The sequence below is a fragment of the Embiotoca jacksoni genome, unplaced genomic scaffold (genome assembly GCF_022577435.1).
Source record: "Embiotoca jacksoni isolate LCO1_2020_lvr unplaced genomic scaffold, fEmbJac1.0.p SCAF_25, whole genome shotgun sequence".
Lineage (NCBI taxonomy): Eukaryota > Metazoa > Chordata > Actinopteri > Embiotocidae > Embiotoca > Embiotoca jacksoni.
Window position 1 is genome coordinate 1,229,059 of NW_027185376.1, and position 15,949 is coordinate 1,245,007.

The window sequence follows — 15,949 nt, forward strand, 5'->3', positions numbered from 1 at the left end:
CACATTCTGAGAGAAGAGTAACTGATTGGTGTCGTTTCAGTACCTTTTAAATGCGTTGCTTGTTCTGCAGTTCAAAAACGCACAGGAAACAGAGAGGAAGAACTGGGATGCCTTCCATCCCATCCTGGTGGCTGAGGGCCTGTTTGCCTTTGCCAACGTGCTGAGTTACCTGCGACTCTTCTTCATGTACACCACCAGCTCCATACTGGGGCCACTGCAGGTAGGAAAGCAATGTGGACATACACTAAAGTAGTTGTGATATTTGTGGCTCAGCAGTGATGTTTTCAGAGTTTTGATTTGTCATAATGACAAACATGCAACAAAAAGATGTGACTGTGATCACAGTGGGGTTGAAGTCATCTCTCCGTTAGGACTTTGAATGAGAAAAAAAAACAAAAAAAACACCCAACACTTATGTAATGATTATAAAACTACTTCCATATTTATTTTATTTTTTTATGATTTTCTCTAACCACACACACACACACACACACACATAAACAAACACACCACCCACTCTCTTCCTCTCTGAGTGAATGTGAACACTCAAGGGCAAGCCTAACATCACAGCAGCTGTGCTCAGCAGCATCATAACCATCATCATAAGCATTATGTCCAAGCACAGTGAATTGAGGCAGTTAGATGGATGTGCTCTGCTGTGCTAATATGCTCGTAATAAACTCAACACAACATTATAGAGGTTTGCAGCTTATTTGCCGTATGCATCACAGTATTGCTGTCATCATCTACATGAATGACTGCCTTCAGTATACATCAAATTTATTTCTTGAAGTATTTCAGGTTATTTAAAGCTGGAGGAGCTCACGATATGCACCTGCAACACATTCTTTTTTTGACTGGCTCTTAGGTGGATGTCCGTCACGATTTTTGCACACAACTTTTCCACATCTGAAATTTGAAAACCTTGCAAGTGAGTTTCTTGACTTCTGGATCGATATTAACACAAATTGTGGGGTTTTGTGTTCTTCCGTAGCCCAACAAAAAAGTTCTTGAAACAAACATCTCCAATACAAACTACACTGCTCAAAAAAATAAAGGGAACACTTAAACAACACATCCTAGCTCACAATGAATTAAATATTCCAGTTGAAAATCTTTATTCATTACATAGTGGAATATGTTGACAACAAAATAACATAAGAATGATCAATGCAAATCAAAATCATTATCCCATGGAGGTCTGGATTCAGAATCATACTCAAAATAAAAGTGGAAAAATCAGATCACAGGCTGATCCAATTTCTGTGAAAATTCCTCAAGACAAGTCAAAATGAGGCTCAGTAGTGTGTGTGGCCTCCACGTGCCTGTATGCACTCCCTACAACGCCTGGGCATGCTCCTGATGAGACGACGGATGTTCTCCTGAGGGATCTCCTCCCAGACCTGGATCAAAGCATCAGTCAACTCCTGGACAGTCTGTGGTGCGACGTGGCGTCGGTGGACGGAACGAGACACGATGTCCCAGATGTGCTGGATTGGATTCAGGTCTGGAGAACAGGCAGGCCGGTCCATAGCATCAATGCGTTCATCGTGCAGGAACTGCTGACACACTCCAGCCACATGAGGCCTAGCATTGTCATGCATCAGAAGGAACCCAGGGCCCACTGCACCAGCATATGATCTTACAATGGGTCTGAGGATCTCATCCTGGTACCTAATGGCAGTCAGGGTACCTCTGGCTAGCACATGTGCGGCCCTCCAAAGAATTGCCTCCCCAGACCGTCGCTGACCCACCGCCAAACCGGTCACGCTGGAGGATGTTGCAGGCAGCAGAACGTTCTCCACGGCGTCTCCAGACTCTGTCACGTCTGTCACATGTGCTCAGTGTGAACCTGCTCTCATCCGTGAAGAGCGCAGGGCGCCGGCGGAGAAGCTGCCAATCTAGGTGTTCTCTGGCAAATGCCGATCGCCCTGCACGGTGTTGGGCTGTAAGCACAGGTCCCACTTGTGGACGTCAGGCCCTCGTACCACCCTCATGGAGTCTGTTTCTGACAGTTTGAGCAGAAACATGCACATCAGTGGCCTGCTGGAGGTCATTTTGTAGGGCTCTGGCAGCGCTCCTCCTGTTCCTCCTCGCACAAAGGAGCAGGTAGCGGTCCTGCTGCTGGGTTGTTGTCCTCCTACGGCCCCCTCCACGTCTCCTGGTGTCCTGGCCTGTCTCCTGGTATCTCCTCCGTGCTCTTGACACCGTGCTGACAGACACAGCAAACCTTCTTGCCACAGCGTGCACTGATGTGCCATCCTGGATGAGCTGCACTACCTGAGCAACTTCTGTGGGTTGTAGACACCGCCTCCTGCTACCTCTAGTGGTGAGGGCGCTGGCAAAATGCAAAAGTGACCAAAAATCAGCCAGAAAGGACGAGGACAGAGAAATGGTCTGTGGTCACCACCTGCAGAGCCGTTCCTTTGTAGGGGTTGTCTTGCTAATTGCCTCATTTCCACCTGTTGTCTGTTCCATTTGCACAACAGCAGGTGAAATTGATTCACAATCAGTGTTGCTTCCTGACTGGACAGGTTGATTTCCCAGAAGTGTGATTGACTTGGAGTTACATTGTGTTGTTTAAGTGTTCCCTTTATTTTTTTTGAGCAGTGTATGTGACTGCAGCACATTAAGTGCAGGAACCGTATCTAGAAAAGATGAAGTGCAAAGTCTTCTGTAAATGTCTCTGAATCATAAAAAAAAGTTGCATTAAATTTGCTTGATCAGCTATTCTTAACCAGAATTAGCTGACATTTCTTTGTTTTTGCAAAAGGTTCTAGAAATATTTAGCAGTGGAATTGTAAAGATTGAGTCGCTCTCATGCGATGAAAAACAAAAAATCTAAAAGCCAACATTTCATCTGGTAAAAATAATAGTTTCTCTGATTTTGTAGCATCAGACAAGCCAAAAATCTGGTTTGCATATTTTCAGCTCAGGCCCCTGAACAATCTCTGTGCCATTTAGGTGTCCCTTTTCATCGCATCATGATATTGCGTATCATCAGCCAGCTGGCAGAGAGAAATTATCGACAGCCAACGCCGGACTTTAGATTCTTAGAGTCTTTAGATTTTCATTTTTTCCCCTTCGTGTAAGACTTTTATTACATAAAGCAGTATTCAGGTATGCAGTGAGGTCTCTCTATTTGTAGGGATGCCTTCCTGTCATTAAATTTAGGTGCTGTTTGTGGTTGACCTATAAAACAGTAAGGGCACTCTGGAGATTGTTAATGAGCACTTTTAGGCTACAATCCCCTCAATCTCTCTGCTTTCCCCTCATCCCCCCCCCCCCTTTCCCTTCTCCTCCATTCTGCTCTGTGACATCACCGTCTGGCTTGGAGGGATGGAAAAATTATTAGCTTTGGAAATAGATGTGGCTGTGTATTCGCGGCCGCACTCGCACTCACATGGCAGACACACCTCTTCCACTAATGCACATGCACCCACACATTTCCACACTCTTGTGATATCTGAGCATGCCTGTGTGCCATCCAGTTGCACTCAGACGAGCTCCCACTCACATGCGCGCACACAGAAGCACACACAGACTGTGAGTCAGTGCTGTGTGGGTTGCAGTAATGAAAGTTTCTCTGATTCCTTCCTCCCCGAAGAGGCCAGCTCACATTTCTGCTGGGTATAGTGCCCCCTGCTGAGTTTGGAAAGACTGACTGGAATGCTGTGTCTGTGTCTGTGTGTGTGTGTGTGTGTGTGTGTGTGTGTGTGTGTGTGTGTGTGTGTGTGTGTGTATATCTGCTCACCCAGACTTAACCTCAGCGGCAGTATTAATCTGTCATAACTGATGGTCAGCTGGGCTACATGTATGAGTGTCGAATAGACACAAATCACGTCCCAGTTTGACACTACATCCAAGTTTTAATGATGTTTTAAACAGCTACTGAGTGCGTTTAATGTAAAAATAAAAAAGAGATTTGTTTATTTGCACGTTCAATATGCTTAATTTGACACATTGATATCCAATGCTGGTGTATTATGCAGGTTGTTGTTTTTTTTGTAAGAGAGTGTTTGTCTGTAGGTGCATAGATGTGTTTAAGGCACCATAAAGGCATTAGACCTTTTCCAGTCAAGGTTAGGAGCGACTGACCTGCTACATTCCACCCCTGTTTGTACAGTAACTAAGTTAGGCTACCTGTCAGGCTCGGCAAGCAGGGAACAGCCTCAGCTCTTAAATCAGATGTGTACAAAGTGGCAGAGGAGTAAACCAACCCCTCTCCTCAAACAAGCTGCACAGCTTTCAGCACAAACACGCCAGATGTCATTGACCTTGAGGTGCAGGCAGAGTGGTTTCTGCCCCCTCACACTGGACACTCTGACCTTGTTTGAGCATCTCTATGTCCTTGTACACAGATAAACCACTCAGGTCTATAAATAGGGGGTTTCCAGTAGTCTGAGAAGACTTTCTCTGTCTTCCAGTCCTCTTTCTGGTTTGCTCCATGCTGACTTTTCCCTCTCCGGTTGGGTGAAAGCACTCCGGCTGCTAGAATATGTTGCTTTTTCCTCTTCCCTGGGGAATCACTGCTAAACAAGAACATGGTTAAACTAAATAAAAAAGCTACAAGTGGCCAGAAAGGGTGGTGAAAGATTATCAAAACATCACATTTAAGAAGAAATATTGCTACCTTTAAGGTGTTAATGAATTAGGGAGGAAATGGAGGTGTAAAGGTTTAGTAAACAAATTTAGAAGGTAACAAATTATGCTAAAATAAACTGAAATGAAGCTAATTCTAAATGTAATACAAAAATATAAACACAGAGTTAGCAAACCTGATGCATTGCTACAATTTTAACTGTTATATAATTTATACTTTCCTTGCCATATTTAAAAGAAAGCCCGAGTTCTTATACGAGTTATTGTGCTCTATGATTCTGAAATTCAGCCAGTGAAAAAAACATTAAACAGTAGTGCACAAAATCTTTATAATTAAAGAATGCAGAGAATCTAGTTTATCAAATCTCATTAAACAAACACCACAGAAAACATCCCCCAAAAATCTCATTTGATTTCATTTTGTGCTAAAAGTATTTTATTGATTTACTGGGTAACTGCATTAACGTATTAGTTGTAAACATTTTAAAACCCATTAAACGTTATACAGATCAGACTCTCAGTAGAGTCAGGTCTGACCTCAGGCAGCCCCACGAAGGTTAATTAGGATCACTGAGATTGCTTGGAGGAAACTGTTATTGTGGATTAACAGGGGATTAACAGAGATGTTATTCTCTCGGCAGATCTCCATGGGTCAAATGCTGCAGGAGTTTGGAAAGTTTCTGGGCCTCTTCCTGCTCGTGTTATTCTCCTTCACCATTGGACTCACCCAGCTGTATGGAAAGGACCAGAAAGACCCAGACAAGGATCCGGCCAAGGACTGTGAGGGCATCTTCTGCCAGCAGCAGAGCAATGATGCATTCCACACGTAAGGGCAAACCTCAATCCGTCATTTTGGACATGAATGACGTCAGTGATGAATGCTCAGAATACTTGTTGAGGGACGTTAGAGGTTGTCTGTGTATACGGGGTTGTAATGACACAACTGGTTCAGTAATGACAGTTTTTCTGATGAATAAACCCTAATAACAGGGTTAGTGAAGTGACACATAGCCAACGTTGAGGAGTTTTGTGTTCACCTTAGCCCGGACATAGACGCTGTTATGCATGCACATCCAGGCGACCCAGTAGCTTTATATATGATGTCTTTTGTCAAATTTTTTAACTTTGAAGAAAGCAGTTTTATGCCCAAACGTCAGATTAAAGAATAAGGTCTCCACAACTGTCAAAATGTTCTAGTCTCTTTTTGCTTGCTCCTCTCCTACAGTTTTTTTTTTTTTTGACATATTGTGCAGTTGAGCACACCTTCCTACAGTTTTGCTAATGCGCTAGCTACACAATGAAATATATATTTTGGGGTTATACCGTGAAATCTTTTTGGCAGATATGTGACCCAACATGGCTGACAGCCGTAACGTGGCTTCTTCTGTTCCACAGGTTTATGGGGACCTGCTACACCCTGTTCTGGTACATCTTCTCCCTGGCACACGTTGCACTCTTCGTCACTCGCATCAGCTACACAGAAGAGCTGCGCTCTTGCGTGGGGGCCATGATCATCGGCACATACAACATCGTGGTGGTTATTGTGCTGACTAAGCTTCTGGTGGCCATGCTCCATAAAAGTTTCAGACAAATTGCTGTGAGTGTGAACAAGTTTTGGGGCAGAACATTTTCAGTGTCGTCAAGGACAATTTGAGTTGATCTTGGAACGGATAGTTTGCAATGGCTTTCATTTATGTGTACTGTTAAAAATGTAATTTAGCTCTGCGTCACCCTGAAATGTTGCACAGATGTTAAGTGCTTTCATTTTGGAACCACTTTGTACATGTCATACTTCCTTTGACTTTGATTATGTAAAGTACAACAACACATTATTCAGATAAGATCTGTCCCCCGAAAGGTTTTCCATCAAAACAGCGGTTTTCCATTTTAAGGATTAAGTCTGTAGAGGTGTGTGTGAAAGTTTCCTGTTATCTTAATGTCCCTGTTTCATTTACAGAATCACGAGGATAAGGAGTGGAAGTTTGCTCGGGCCAAACTCTGGCTCAGCTACTTTGATGACAAGTGCACCCTGCCTCCTCCCTTCAACATCCTGCCCTCCCCAAAGACTGTCTGCTACTTGGTGACCAGCATGAGCAAGTGGATCTGTTCACATACCTCAAAGGGCAAGGTGAAGAGACAGAATAGCCTTAAGGTGAGAAAAATTAACTTCCAAACTCTCACAACCTTAGACATTAATTAGGTGTTGTTTTGATTTTATTAAACTTAATCCCTTCCCCTAATCCTAAACAAATGATCATCTGAGGTTTATGCAATGTTTTATCATCTGTCTGATTTCCTTCCTCGTCCTTTTCCATCCAGGAGTGGAAGAACCTGAAGCAGAAGCGTGATGAGAACTACCAGAAGATCATGTGTTGTCTGGTTCACCGCTACTTGACCTCCACGCGGCAGAAGATGCAGAGCACAGACCAGGCCACGGTGGAGAATCTGAACGACCTGCGCCAGGATCTGTCCAAGTTTCGCAACGAGATGAGAGACCTGTTGGGCTTCCGGACATCCAAATATGCCATGTTCTACCCGAGGAGCTAAGAAACAGACTATTTATTATTTATCTTTTCCATCTCCTCTTGACAAAATCTTTGCTTCTTGTTTATCTGGGATTCTGTGTGACCCGAGTATGTGCAAAAACTCTGCGCTTTTGCATCACAGAGGCAACTTTTAAACCTGGATCTTATATATATATATATATATATATATATATATATATATATATATATATATATATATATTCTCCACCAAAGCCTCCAGACTCAGGCCCCCTATCTATTACCCAGCTATTTAAGCCTTTTTTTTGTAAATAAAGAAAGCCATTGTTTTCAACAGAAAGATAAATAAAGATTTATGGAATAAATGTGACCGGCTGAGGATTTAATGGCATTAAGAGCTGAGACCTGTTCCTCAATACAAATGCTGCTTTTGGGATTTTTTTTTTTTTTTTTTTTTTTTTTTTAAGAAGTTAAATGATTTTGACTACAACAGGTTTTAAATTTACAACAGGTTTTAAATTTACAACACAATCAACTGTTCATACAACTCTCCAATAGCCTAGACCATGTGAGAGTCACGTTACTCACACCTGATCTGTTCTCATGCTCAGAGGAGCATAGGTGCCGTGACTAAACAGATCCCATCAAATATTATTAGACATTTTGCTTTCTGGCGGAACGTTCTTGCAGAAAGAGACAAATGAAAGTAAAACATATAAGTTTTATTTGGGCAAATGAAAACAATTAAATAAATAAAATAATATTCAGAGACTTTTTCTTATGAAAATAGTTTTCATTTCATACCTTTGCCTTTAAAAACACTGACAGTAAGTAAATGACAGATAATGATGGCGGTGCTTTACATCAATAAACAAACTAAAGAAAAAAGCTTCAGCTAAGAAGGTCCTCACTTGTTTCACATAAGACCAGCAGAAATTGTTTTTTTTAAAGAAACTTGTATATATTAAATATTGCACTTTAGATCACCACATTTCTAACTTCCAAACCTGCCCATTAAAACTGAACACAGGAAATTACTATCAGCTGCAACAAATCCCCTATATATAGTAATCACATCTATCAAATTTAAGACTATTCTGTCAATATAATGCATTTATTCCAGTCTTCATTCACATTGTACTCTACAGCCTCAAAGGGAAAAACTGAAAGACAGAACGTGGGATAATTTTAAAGTAAAAGTGCCATTATATGATGTCAGGACAGGTGCATGCTGAACATTTTAAACCATTTGAATATTGTTTTTCTTGTGAAATATTTCAGTGAATTTCTGAACTGCCTTTTCTGAGCTGTTAGTGAGAGTGACAGGAGTGTGACGAGGCAGAGGATGACGTGAGAACAGAGGTGGAAACTTTAACTCACTTAGTTGCTGAATAATCTGAAGTTTGAAAACAGACTAACTGACAGCTCTTTTTAATAAAAGACAGATTGGAATTTGCGGTTCCAAAACCATGCGATCCGCAGCAAAATGAATAAATACACAAATCCGAGTTCCCCCTAATTGAATGAATTATGTAGATTGTATGATTTGCCCTGGCAGCTCTGCATCCAGATTCAGTTTTGGTTTTGCGTCCTGTGTTTGTGTTGTTGACACGGAGGTTGTTTTCTTTTCTTTCTTATTTTCTTGCTTAATCGTTTCCATCCGCAGCTGAGCCTCGGCCCGACCAGTTCAGTGGAGATCCTCAGAGACACTGGAACTCAGCACTGCTTGTTTTTCAGAACGTTCAGTCCCTTCTGGTCCTTTGACTTGAATGCCATAACGAAGTGGTGCGGCGCGATCTTCCCCCGGCCCTCCTCGTCCACATGGCCCATGAAGATGTAGTTCAAACCTGGTGAGGTCATACACAAAAAACCTGAATGCAGTGGCGGAACGGCAGAGACATTCAGGGAGGCCAAACATGAGAAGCTGCACGTGGCAGGTCTGTATACCATATGTTTATATGCATGGATATAAACACATCGAGTGTTTCATTGACTGCTTGGACATCGAGTTGTGTCGCTCACCTAACACTTTGGGCTGAGCTCCATCAACACACAGCAAAGGAGGCAAACTCAGAGCCATGGGTTATTCATAACAGTCAACCAGGAACTGCATTGTGGTTATCATCATTTAGATAATGACTAATTTCTGGTTCGTACATCAAAAAAGAAAACTCTCAAGGACAATGAGCCAATTTAACTCCACCTGCATGCTGCACGCTCACCTCTTCGGATAAATGGGCACTTCTTGCACAGGATAATGATCTTGGTACTCATGGTCTTTCCTGCCTGCTGGATGGCCAGGCTGCTCTCTTTATACACGTTGATGATGGAGACAGTGGCGTACATGCTTCCTCCTCTCATCACCGCGGTAATGACAGTCCCAGATATCACTGTCATAGACACACAAAAAACGGCGATGAAAAAACACATCAAACGTACAAAAGTGCTGTAATTTACCAAGAAAAACACCGTAAAACACGTCTTTTCAAATATAACGTGAATATAGCCAGACAATTTGTTTTATATGAATTACAAAGTGACTGTAAACTACTTCAACAAGTGTTGATCTGTAAAAAGCATTTAAAAACAGGACTTTTATAGTTTGTTATGCTGTGGGTTACAATAAATACGCTTCTGTGTTTCCGATCAGCAGTGGATTTAGAAACATGGGGCTCATACTGTATGAATATTGTGACAAAATACAAGCCCATGTTTCAATATGAGAGAGAGGGCAGCCTGGAGTTTGCAGTGGAGAATTTAACACAGAAACAGCTGTGGTGACGGAAATCTGTTTTTTTTATTGTTTTATTGTAATCTCACAGAAATGTGAATAATGTGCGCCTAATAAATTTCACTTGCTCCTCTTTGAAGTGCAGCCTGTCTGTAAAAATGTTATTTTAGATTAACAGCATAGGCTCCCTAACATATCCTTTCAGGCTATCAACACTCTCCTTTTTACTTTTTTACAGCTCCTTCATCCGTCAATGAGCTGAGAGCTTCTCACAAACTCAGACATTTTAACGTCAAAGGTATCACTTACTGTAAGACTTTCAAAAAAGATGTAAGTGCAGCCCTGACTGATGAAGCCAAGTTAAATGTGTGATATCATGACTATGGAGCAGACAACTGAAATGTTTCGCAGGTAACTCGGTGGAGCAGACGTCACTGGATAGAAAAAAAGATAGCAGGTCAGTGTGTCTGTGTGCTAAATAGTTTTTTAGATTTGGACTCGGGTGAACAAAAACAAGCAAAACAAAAGATTCATATTTTGAAGCTTTATGAGAAATCATTTTACAGTTTAACTGATCAGAATAGAGAGCTGCTACTTGCCCCTATTTATTATTTTCCTGTCTGATGGGAAACAAATGTGCTGGGTGAAGTTTCAGTCATTTCCTGTTTAGTCTGACCAGGTCTCCAAAAATACCGTTTTGTTGTTATAACTCAAGGAAACGTGACATTTAGCGCTGACAGGTGAGTGATAGTGGAGCCAGGGGAGTGAATGCAGCATGAACAGGATTCTTTACACGGCTGGTACCAATATGTCTGCACTTCATGTACTGCCTGTTTCATTTCCTGACAGGGATGAAAGTAGCCAGAGGACTTGCCTGTCTCAGTTATTGTGTCTGTTGCTACTGTTACATAAACCAGCAAACTGCTTTTGACAATTCAAAACATTTAACTGAATTAAACAATACCAACAGTTTTGACTTCAAGTGTTGATTAGACAAACTATTCTCAGCCTGCTCTCACCCCTTCATTAAAAAAATGATGTCACGTATCCTGCGTTGATTCTGCTACCACATCAGATGGGCGACTTTTTCCACATGCACCACCACATCGCTTGCCTTTCCTCAGTTCCTGATGCAAATCCAAGGGAACTTCTTTGAAATGCCAATCTAACACATGCGGCAAACATCTCGGAGAGGAAAACATCAAAGAGCGAGAGAGAAGCAAACGGAGGCCGAGCACGAATCAACACGTTCATTTACTGCCCGTCAGTAACTGTGTGTGTGTGTGTGTGTGTGTGTGTGTGTGTGTGTATGTGTGTGTGCTTACACTGGAGGTAACTGTGCTCTACTGTATACAGTCTTTCAGTTCCTGACAGCCTATCAAGGAAGTCTTTCAGATGCGCAGGGAAAAATCAGAGGAGCAAAGATAGTGACATGATCAGGACTATAAACTGCCAGTTGCAGCAGAGTTTTGCCTGCCGACGCTAGCGTGGGATCTGCAGATACAGATCTTGGAACTGTGTGTACTTTAGACTGCTTAGGATGTTTTGAACAGAACATATATTGAATAATAAGACATAAAAGGCTGGAATATATCAGCGACTGTAAGAGGGTTCGATGAACTGCAACGAGCACCGATGTTCTTACCAAAATTGCTGGAGCAGTAATTGCTCTCAAGTGTTCCTCGTCTTTTGCATTTCTGCTGGCACAGAGCAACAGAGTACTTCAGAGCTGCAGAGAGAGAGACAGCCACACACATGAAACAAAATTCAATCTCTGTAATTTTGTGATGCGAGCATGCAACTTATGGTTACATCTGTTTCTCCTGTGATTCATTTACTGCCTATTCTAAGTTACAGAAGATTCCCTCCAAATGAATGGCTGTCAGCATCAGACACAATGTACAGTGTGTAAAATACCAAGATAATGTGACTAGTGAACATTTGTTTTTCATGTTAGCGATAGTAAAGAGTCCATAAAGGAAAGAACTGAGGCTGAAAGAAAAATATAAGGTGACTGTCTAAATATTTTTCTTCTTGGAGGGGGAAAAGTCAGGGAAGATAAGCCAACCAGAGAGCAATGTCACAGTATGACATCATGGCAGGAAAATGCCAAAATAACCTGGCCTGACTGAGGGAAAGAACAACAGTTTGAGTATGAAAATGAGCTGTGATCGTGGGTGCACACCCATGCGGTATATTGACTTATTTTATGCCCAAGAGAAATGTGAGCAAAACACAGAGTTTTGGCATATGTTATGTTTGAACATGTGCTGGGCTGCATCCTTAATGGAACTTACACTCTTTAGTACAGAATGTCCTATTGACTCACTGCTCAGTGGAGACTTCTACATCACAACTATATGTTGAATTGTGAATATAAACTGTATTTGTTTGACTTTTGAATTTTCAATTTGAATTACTTTATGTAAACATAATATTTGTACAAATGTTCGTCACCACATGTACAGTGAAGAAGCTCTGAGTCAGAGTTAAAGCTTGAAGGAGGAGTTGAAGAAATTCACTTCCCTCATTCCCTCTCCTGCCCAGATCTGCTGTCAGAGGCAGATTCCAGATGGCCATTGTGTTTAAAGCAAAACATGTTGGTAAGTGAATCCACTAGTTTAAAGCCATTATCATGGTGACATCATTAAACCCAGATGTTAAAAATCTTCTAATGTTTTTTTATTTGATGCAAGGTGGTACCTACGTATGGCCCTGGTGGTGACGGGCTGTGTAGTAGTGGTAGGTGGTATCGTGGTGATGGGGAATTTCTTTGGTCTAAACTTGTAGTGTCCAATAAAGCCATCTGCGGTTAGACTGAGATCTGACAGGAACTGGATAAGGAGCTGATTCCCCTCTGAGAACACCGGGCTGCGGAGCGACACAGGAAAGCAGACTGAGGATCAACTGAGGTGAAGTCATAGGGAGGATATTTTGGGGAAAATAGCAGCTTGTGCATGACAGAAATCACCTACGCTGGGGGGCTGTCTCCGCAGTATTTGCCGATCCTCTTCGCATCGTTTATTTCAGGCCCGTTGAATATGGAGACATGGTCGTAGCGGCAGTAGTTATCTCGTTCTACGTCAAACTTCTCAAACTTCACTTCAATGATCTGCAGCAGAAGACAAGTTATAAAGAAATCTGCTCTGAAGCAAAACCTTGTAATAGACTCTTAGGTCAAATGGGTACACTATCTTTCTGAGAAAGGGGTAGTAAAAGGACAGTCAAAGTAAAGTAAAGCTTTATTTCAAGATGATATTTACTTATTTATCCACTAATGTTCCCTCATCAATGATCTACTAGGAAAACATTGTGAAGACAGGGATGGATGAAAAAAAAAAAAAGTCATTTATTGACAGGTACCAATGGACCAATTTTCTTAAACTTCTAGGGGCCATTTTCCAATCAGAAATTCACACTTGTTCTTATCTTAAAAAAATAAGGCAATTTGAATGTTAAAGGTCTGACCTGGTTTTTAGGTGCCACTATATGCCAGGAGCAGGTGACCCCAGCCGGGTAGTCCTTCTCCGGCCAATTGGGCGTTTTGAAAGTCCCAGATGGCTTGTCCAGCCTGCCTCCACAGTATTGTTCCCCTGTGGAGAAGAGACTGAGGTTATTCACGGGTCATCACCGGGGCTGTGATTACACAATGAAGGATCAAAATATTATTCCTATTGCTTGAAGGAAATTATCCAGATCTTATTTACCATCCTTTTAAATGGAATCAAAAGTATGATCATGCAATGCAAACCACTTGTCTACTTCAATAGGTGCTCTTATTTACTTTTTGTGCCATATGAGCAACTTAAGATGCCAATGAGGGAGTTCAGTGTGCAGTGAGCGGTTTAAAGAGACGACATGCTTCTAGTCGTGTTAAAAATAAGAAAAACATAAGTTCAATGACCACACAAGCTGTTGCGACTGTCAAACAATTGAATCTCTTTAAGGCAACACGTTTTCCAGTGATACATCCTTTCCAAAATGACTAAGATAGAAGTACAGTTTAGAGCAGTCAAAAAATAGACACTTGGCAAACAAAGGACATGTTGTGCTGTAAAGTTTTGACAGTGTTCACAGGCAGCACGGCAACAGTCTTTCTGCTACCAGTACGTGCTTAAGAGCCAGACAGGTTGGTCAATAGACATTGTCCATTGTAGCTGTCAGCTTGTCGGCTCCAGAGAACCATCCATTAAAATTCCACAGAAACAGTAGATAGGACTTTTCAACCGGGCGGGAGGGAAGAGGCCCACTAAGTGACACTTCTGACCTGTGTTCTACTGAAATGCAACAGGAAAAAAAGTGAATGAGAAATTCCTTGTCGTACTGTGAGAGGAGTTAAAGTGCAGCTCTTTTTTTTGTCCACATGAACTTTAAACCCACAGCCTCGTCTCAGACAAATGAAATGCCCGGAGGTCACCGGCTTTTACTGAGCAGAAGAAAAACTATTCTTCCTTTTGTTTTACTAGGTGTCTGCATGTCTTGAATGTGATTCACCGAATTATGCAAAAGCTACTTGAGGAGGCTAAATTTGTCTGTCTCTGTACCATTCAGTGACCTCACTGAAGCGACTCATGTTGAAACAGTCCCACGTGGCTCTCCATCACATGCTCGGACAACGATATTCTCTACACAGCTGCTGGGTTGCAACTTTGAGATCTTTGAGCTAAACGGCTTCATTAAGAGGAAGGGTGCCTACCTCTCTCATGTGGGTGGGCAGCAGAGAAAACGGCAAGGAAGCCACTCCCAGCAGTGTTGGCATCAGATACCATCTGCAGGAGCATCTTGTTGCCCGTGGAAACAAGGGCTCCTGGCTTGAAGGTCCCACAGAAGCGACCGAGTCTCTGCCCATTGACATGGCCACTGTAAACATCCACGTAGTCATAGCGACACAGGTTGTCACTCTCCAGATCAATGTAGCGGAATGACAGGACCACCACCCTGCCCTCTGGGACCTGGGTGGAAAACACAGTGCATTAGGGGTCAATTTAAAATGATTGGTATTATCATGTAATACAAAATTACATAAAAGGTTTCAATTGCACTTTGTATTGTTACTTAAATTTTGTAAAACAGAGACTCCCAAAAGTTTAATTCACTAAACTGGATACTTCACTTAAGAACCAGGTTAAATGCAGCTGGTTCAGCCACACCATCAGCTTCACTGCTGCAAAGTACAGTAATGTAACAGAGCCAGCCAGCAGAATTTGCCTTAAACTGTCTGTAGATGTAGTTTTAGAAGAAAATGGGGAGTTTTATAGCCAAATAGTGTTAAACTACTGTACAGCTGTTTGGTGTCTTCTTAATTGACGGTCTGTTTTAGGAGAGAAAGAAAAACATGTGCACATGTAAATGGACTCACTGTGATTCTCCACACGCATTTGGTATTTGGAGGGTAAACTCCTGGGTACCCCTGGCTCCCGATTACTCCAGACTCCCCTGTGATGTTTCCGCCACATGTGAAGGTTGGTCTGAGGAAAAGAAAATGCTTGCTATGAATATCAAATGAAGATGATCATGTGGTAAAACAATAATAATAAAAAAAAAAAAATAAAAAAAAGAGATCGTTAATGATAATCTGCAGTTGTTTTGGCACAGATTTAATTCCTCGCCAATGCGTCATATGTCCTGAGGCAGCCCATACTGCAGAATATTCCTCTATAAACTCCCGTGTACTGACGCTGCTTCTCCACAGGCTACATGGGATCCGTGACACCTTGCTTGCCTATAAATCTTTTAAATTAATTTAAAGGGAAAAAAAAAAAAAAAAAAAAAAAAAAAAGTGAATAAAGGTGTACCTCCGCTGGGACTGCGCGTAGACTTCTGTCAAGAACACCAAAGTCCATGCGCAAAAAAGGCTGCATGTTCTCCACATTGTTGGGTAAACGGAGCAGGCGCTTCGCCTGTTTTCGCTCCGTGGCATGAATGGCATTGTGTTCAGCAGCTCAAACGCAGGGGAAAAGTACCCGGGAGTTCCTGCAGGGAGTTTCAGCTACTGCAAGCTCAAGCAGATGAATATAGCGTTTGTTCTGGGTGGTAGGAGGGACGGAGCACAGGGTGCTGTTTTTTTTGTTTTTTAGGTGGGGGGGGGGTAAAAACGCGCTTGGGAGGGTGT

The 15,949-nt window shown here is 42.1% G+C and overlaps 2 protein-coding genes across 3 annotated transcripts in view; one reads left to right on the forward strand and one right to left on the reverse strand.

Moving 5' to 3' along the window:
• The window catches only part of trpc1 (transient receptor potential cation channel, subfamily C, member 1), a 64,273-nt gene extending 56,777 nt beyond the window's left edge, over nucleotides 1-7,496 (forward strand). For both annotated transcript variants that reach the window (XM_069159468.1, XM_069159467.1), the window contains 5 exons: nucleotides 71-220; nucleotides 5,244-5,428; nucleotides 5,998-6,199; nucleotides 6,560-6,754; nucleotides 6,922-7,496. In XM_069159468.1, the coding sequence (XP_069015569.1) occupies nucleotides 71-220; nucleotides 5,244-5,428; nucleotides 5,998-6,199; nucleotides 6,560-6,754; nucleotides 6,922-7,149 (960 nt within the window). In that variant the 3' untranslated portion in view covers nucleotides 7,150-7,496. The remainder of the gene's footprint in view (nucleotides 1-70; nucleotides 221-5,243; nucleotides 5,429-5,997; nucleotides 6,200-6,559; nucleotides 6,755-6,921) is intronic.
• Nucleotides 7,497-7,807: 311 nt separating this feature from the next.
• Nucleotides 7,808-15,946, reverse strand: pcolce2b (procollagen C-endopeptidase enhancer 2b). Its single transcript, XM_069159470.1, has 9 exons — nucleotides 15,633-15,946; nucleotides 15,197-15,305; nucleotides 14,534-14,789; nucleotides 13,306-13,430; nucleotides 12,813-12,949; nucleotides 12,545-12,708; nucleotides 11,483-11,566; nucleotides 9,329-9,496; nucleotides 7,808-8,953 (listed from the first exon to the last, which is right to left on the reverse strand). The coding sequence occupies exons 1-9, from the start codon at nucleotides 15,764-15,766 to the stop codon at nucleotides 8,823-8,825; spliced, it is 1,308 nt and encodes a 435-aa protein (XP_069015571.1). The 5' UTR covers nucleotides 15,767-15,946; the 3' UTR covers nucleotides 7,808-8,822.
• Between the last annotated feature and the right edge of the window lie 3 nt (nucleotides 15,947-15,949).

What these genes read in the sequence shown, in the direction of transcription:
- pcolce2b (XM_069159470.1), bottom strand. Translation starts at nt 15,766, where the DNA reads ATGCCATTCATGCCACGGAGCGAAAACAGGCGAAGCGCCTGCTCCGTT. An exon ending in TACGCGCAGTCCCAGCGGAG is followed by an intron (nt 15,306 to 15,632) that starts GTACACCTTTAT and finishes TCTTTTCCTCAG; the next exon opens with ACCAACCTTCACATGTGGCG. An exon ending in GTGCCCATTTATCCGAAGAG is followed by an intron (nt 8,954 to 9,328) that starts GTGAGCGTGCAG and finishes TGACCTCACCAG; the next exon opens with GTTTGAACTACATCTTCATG.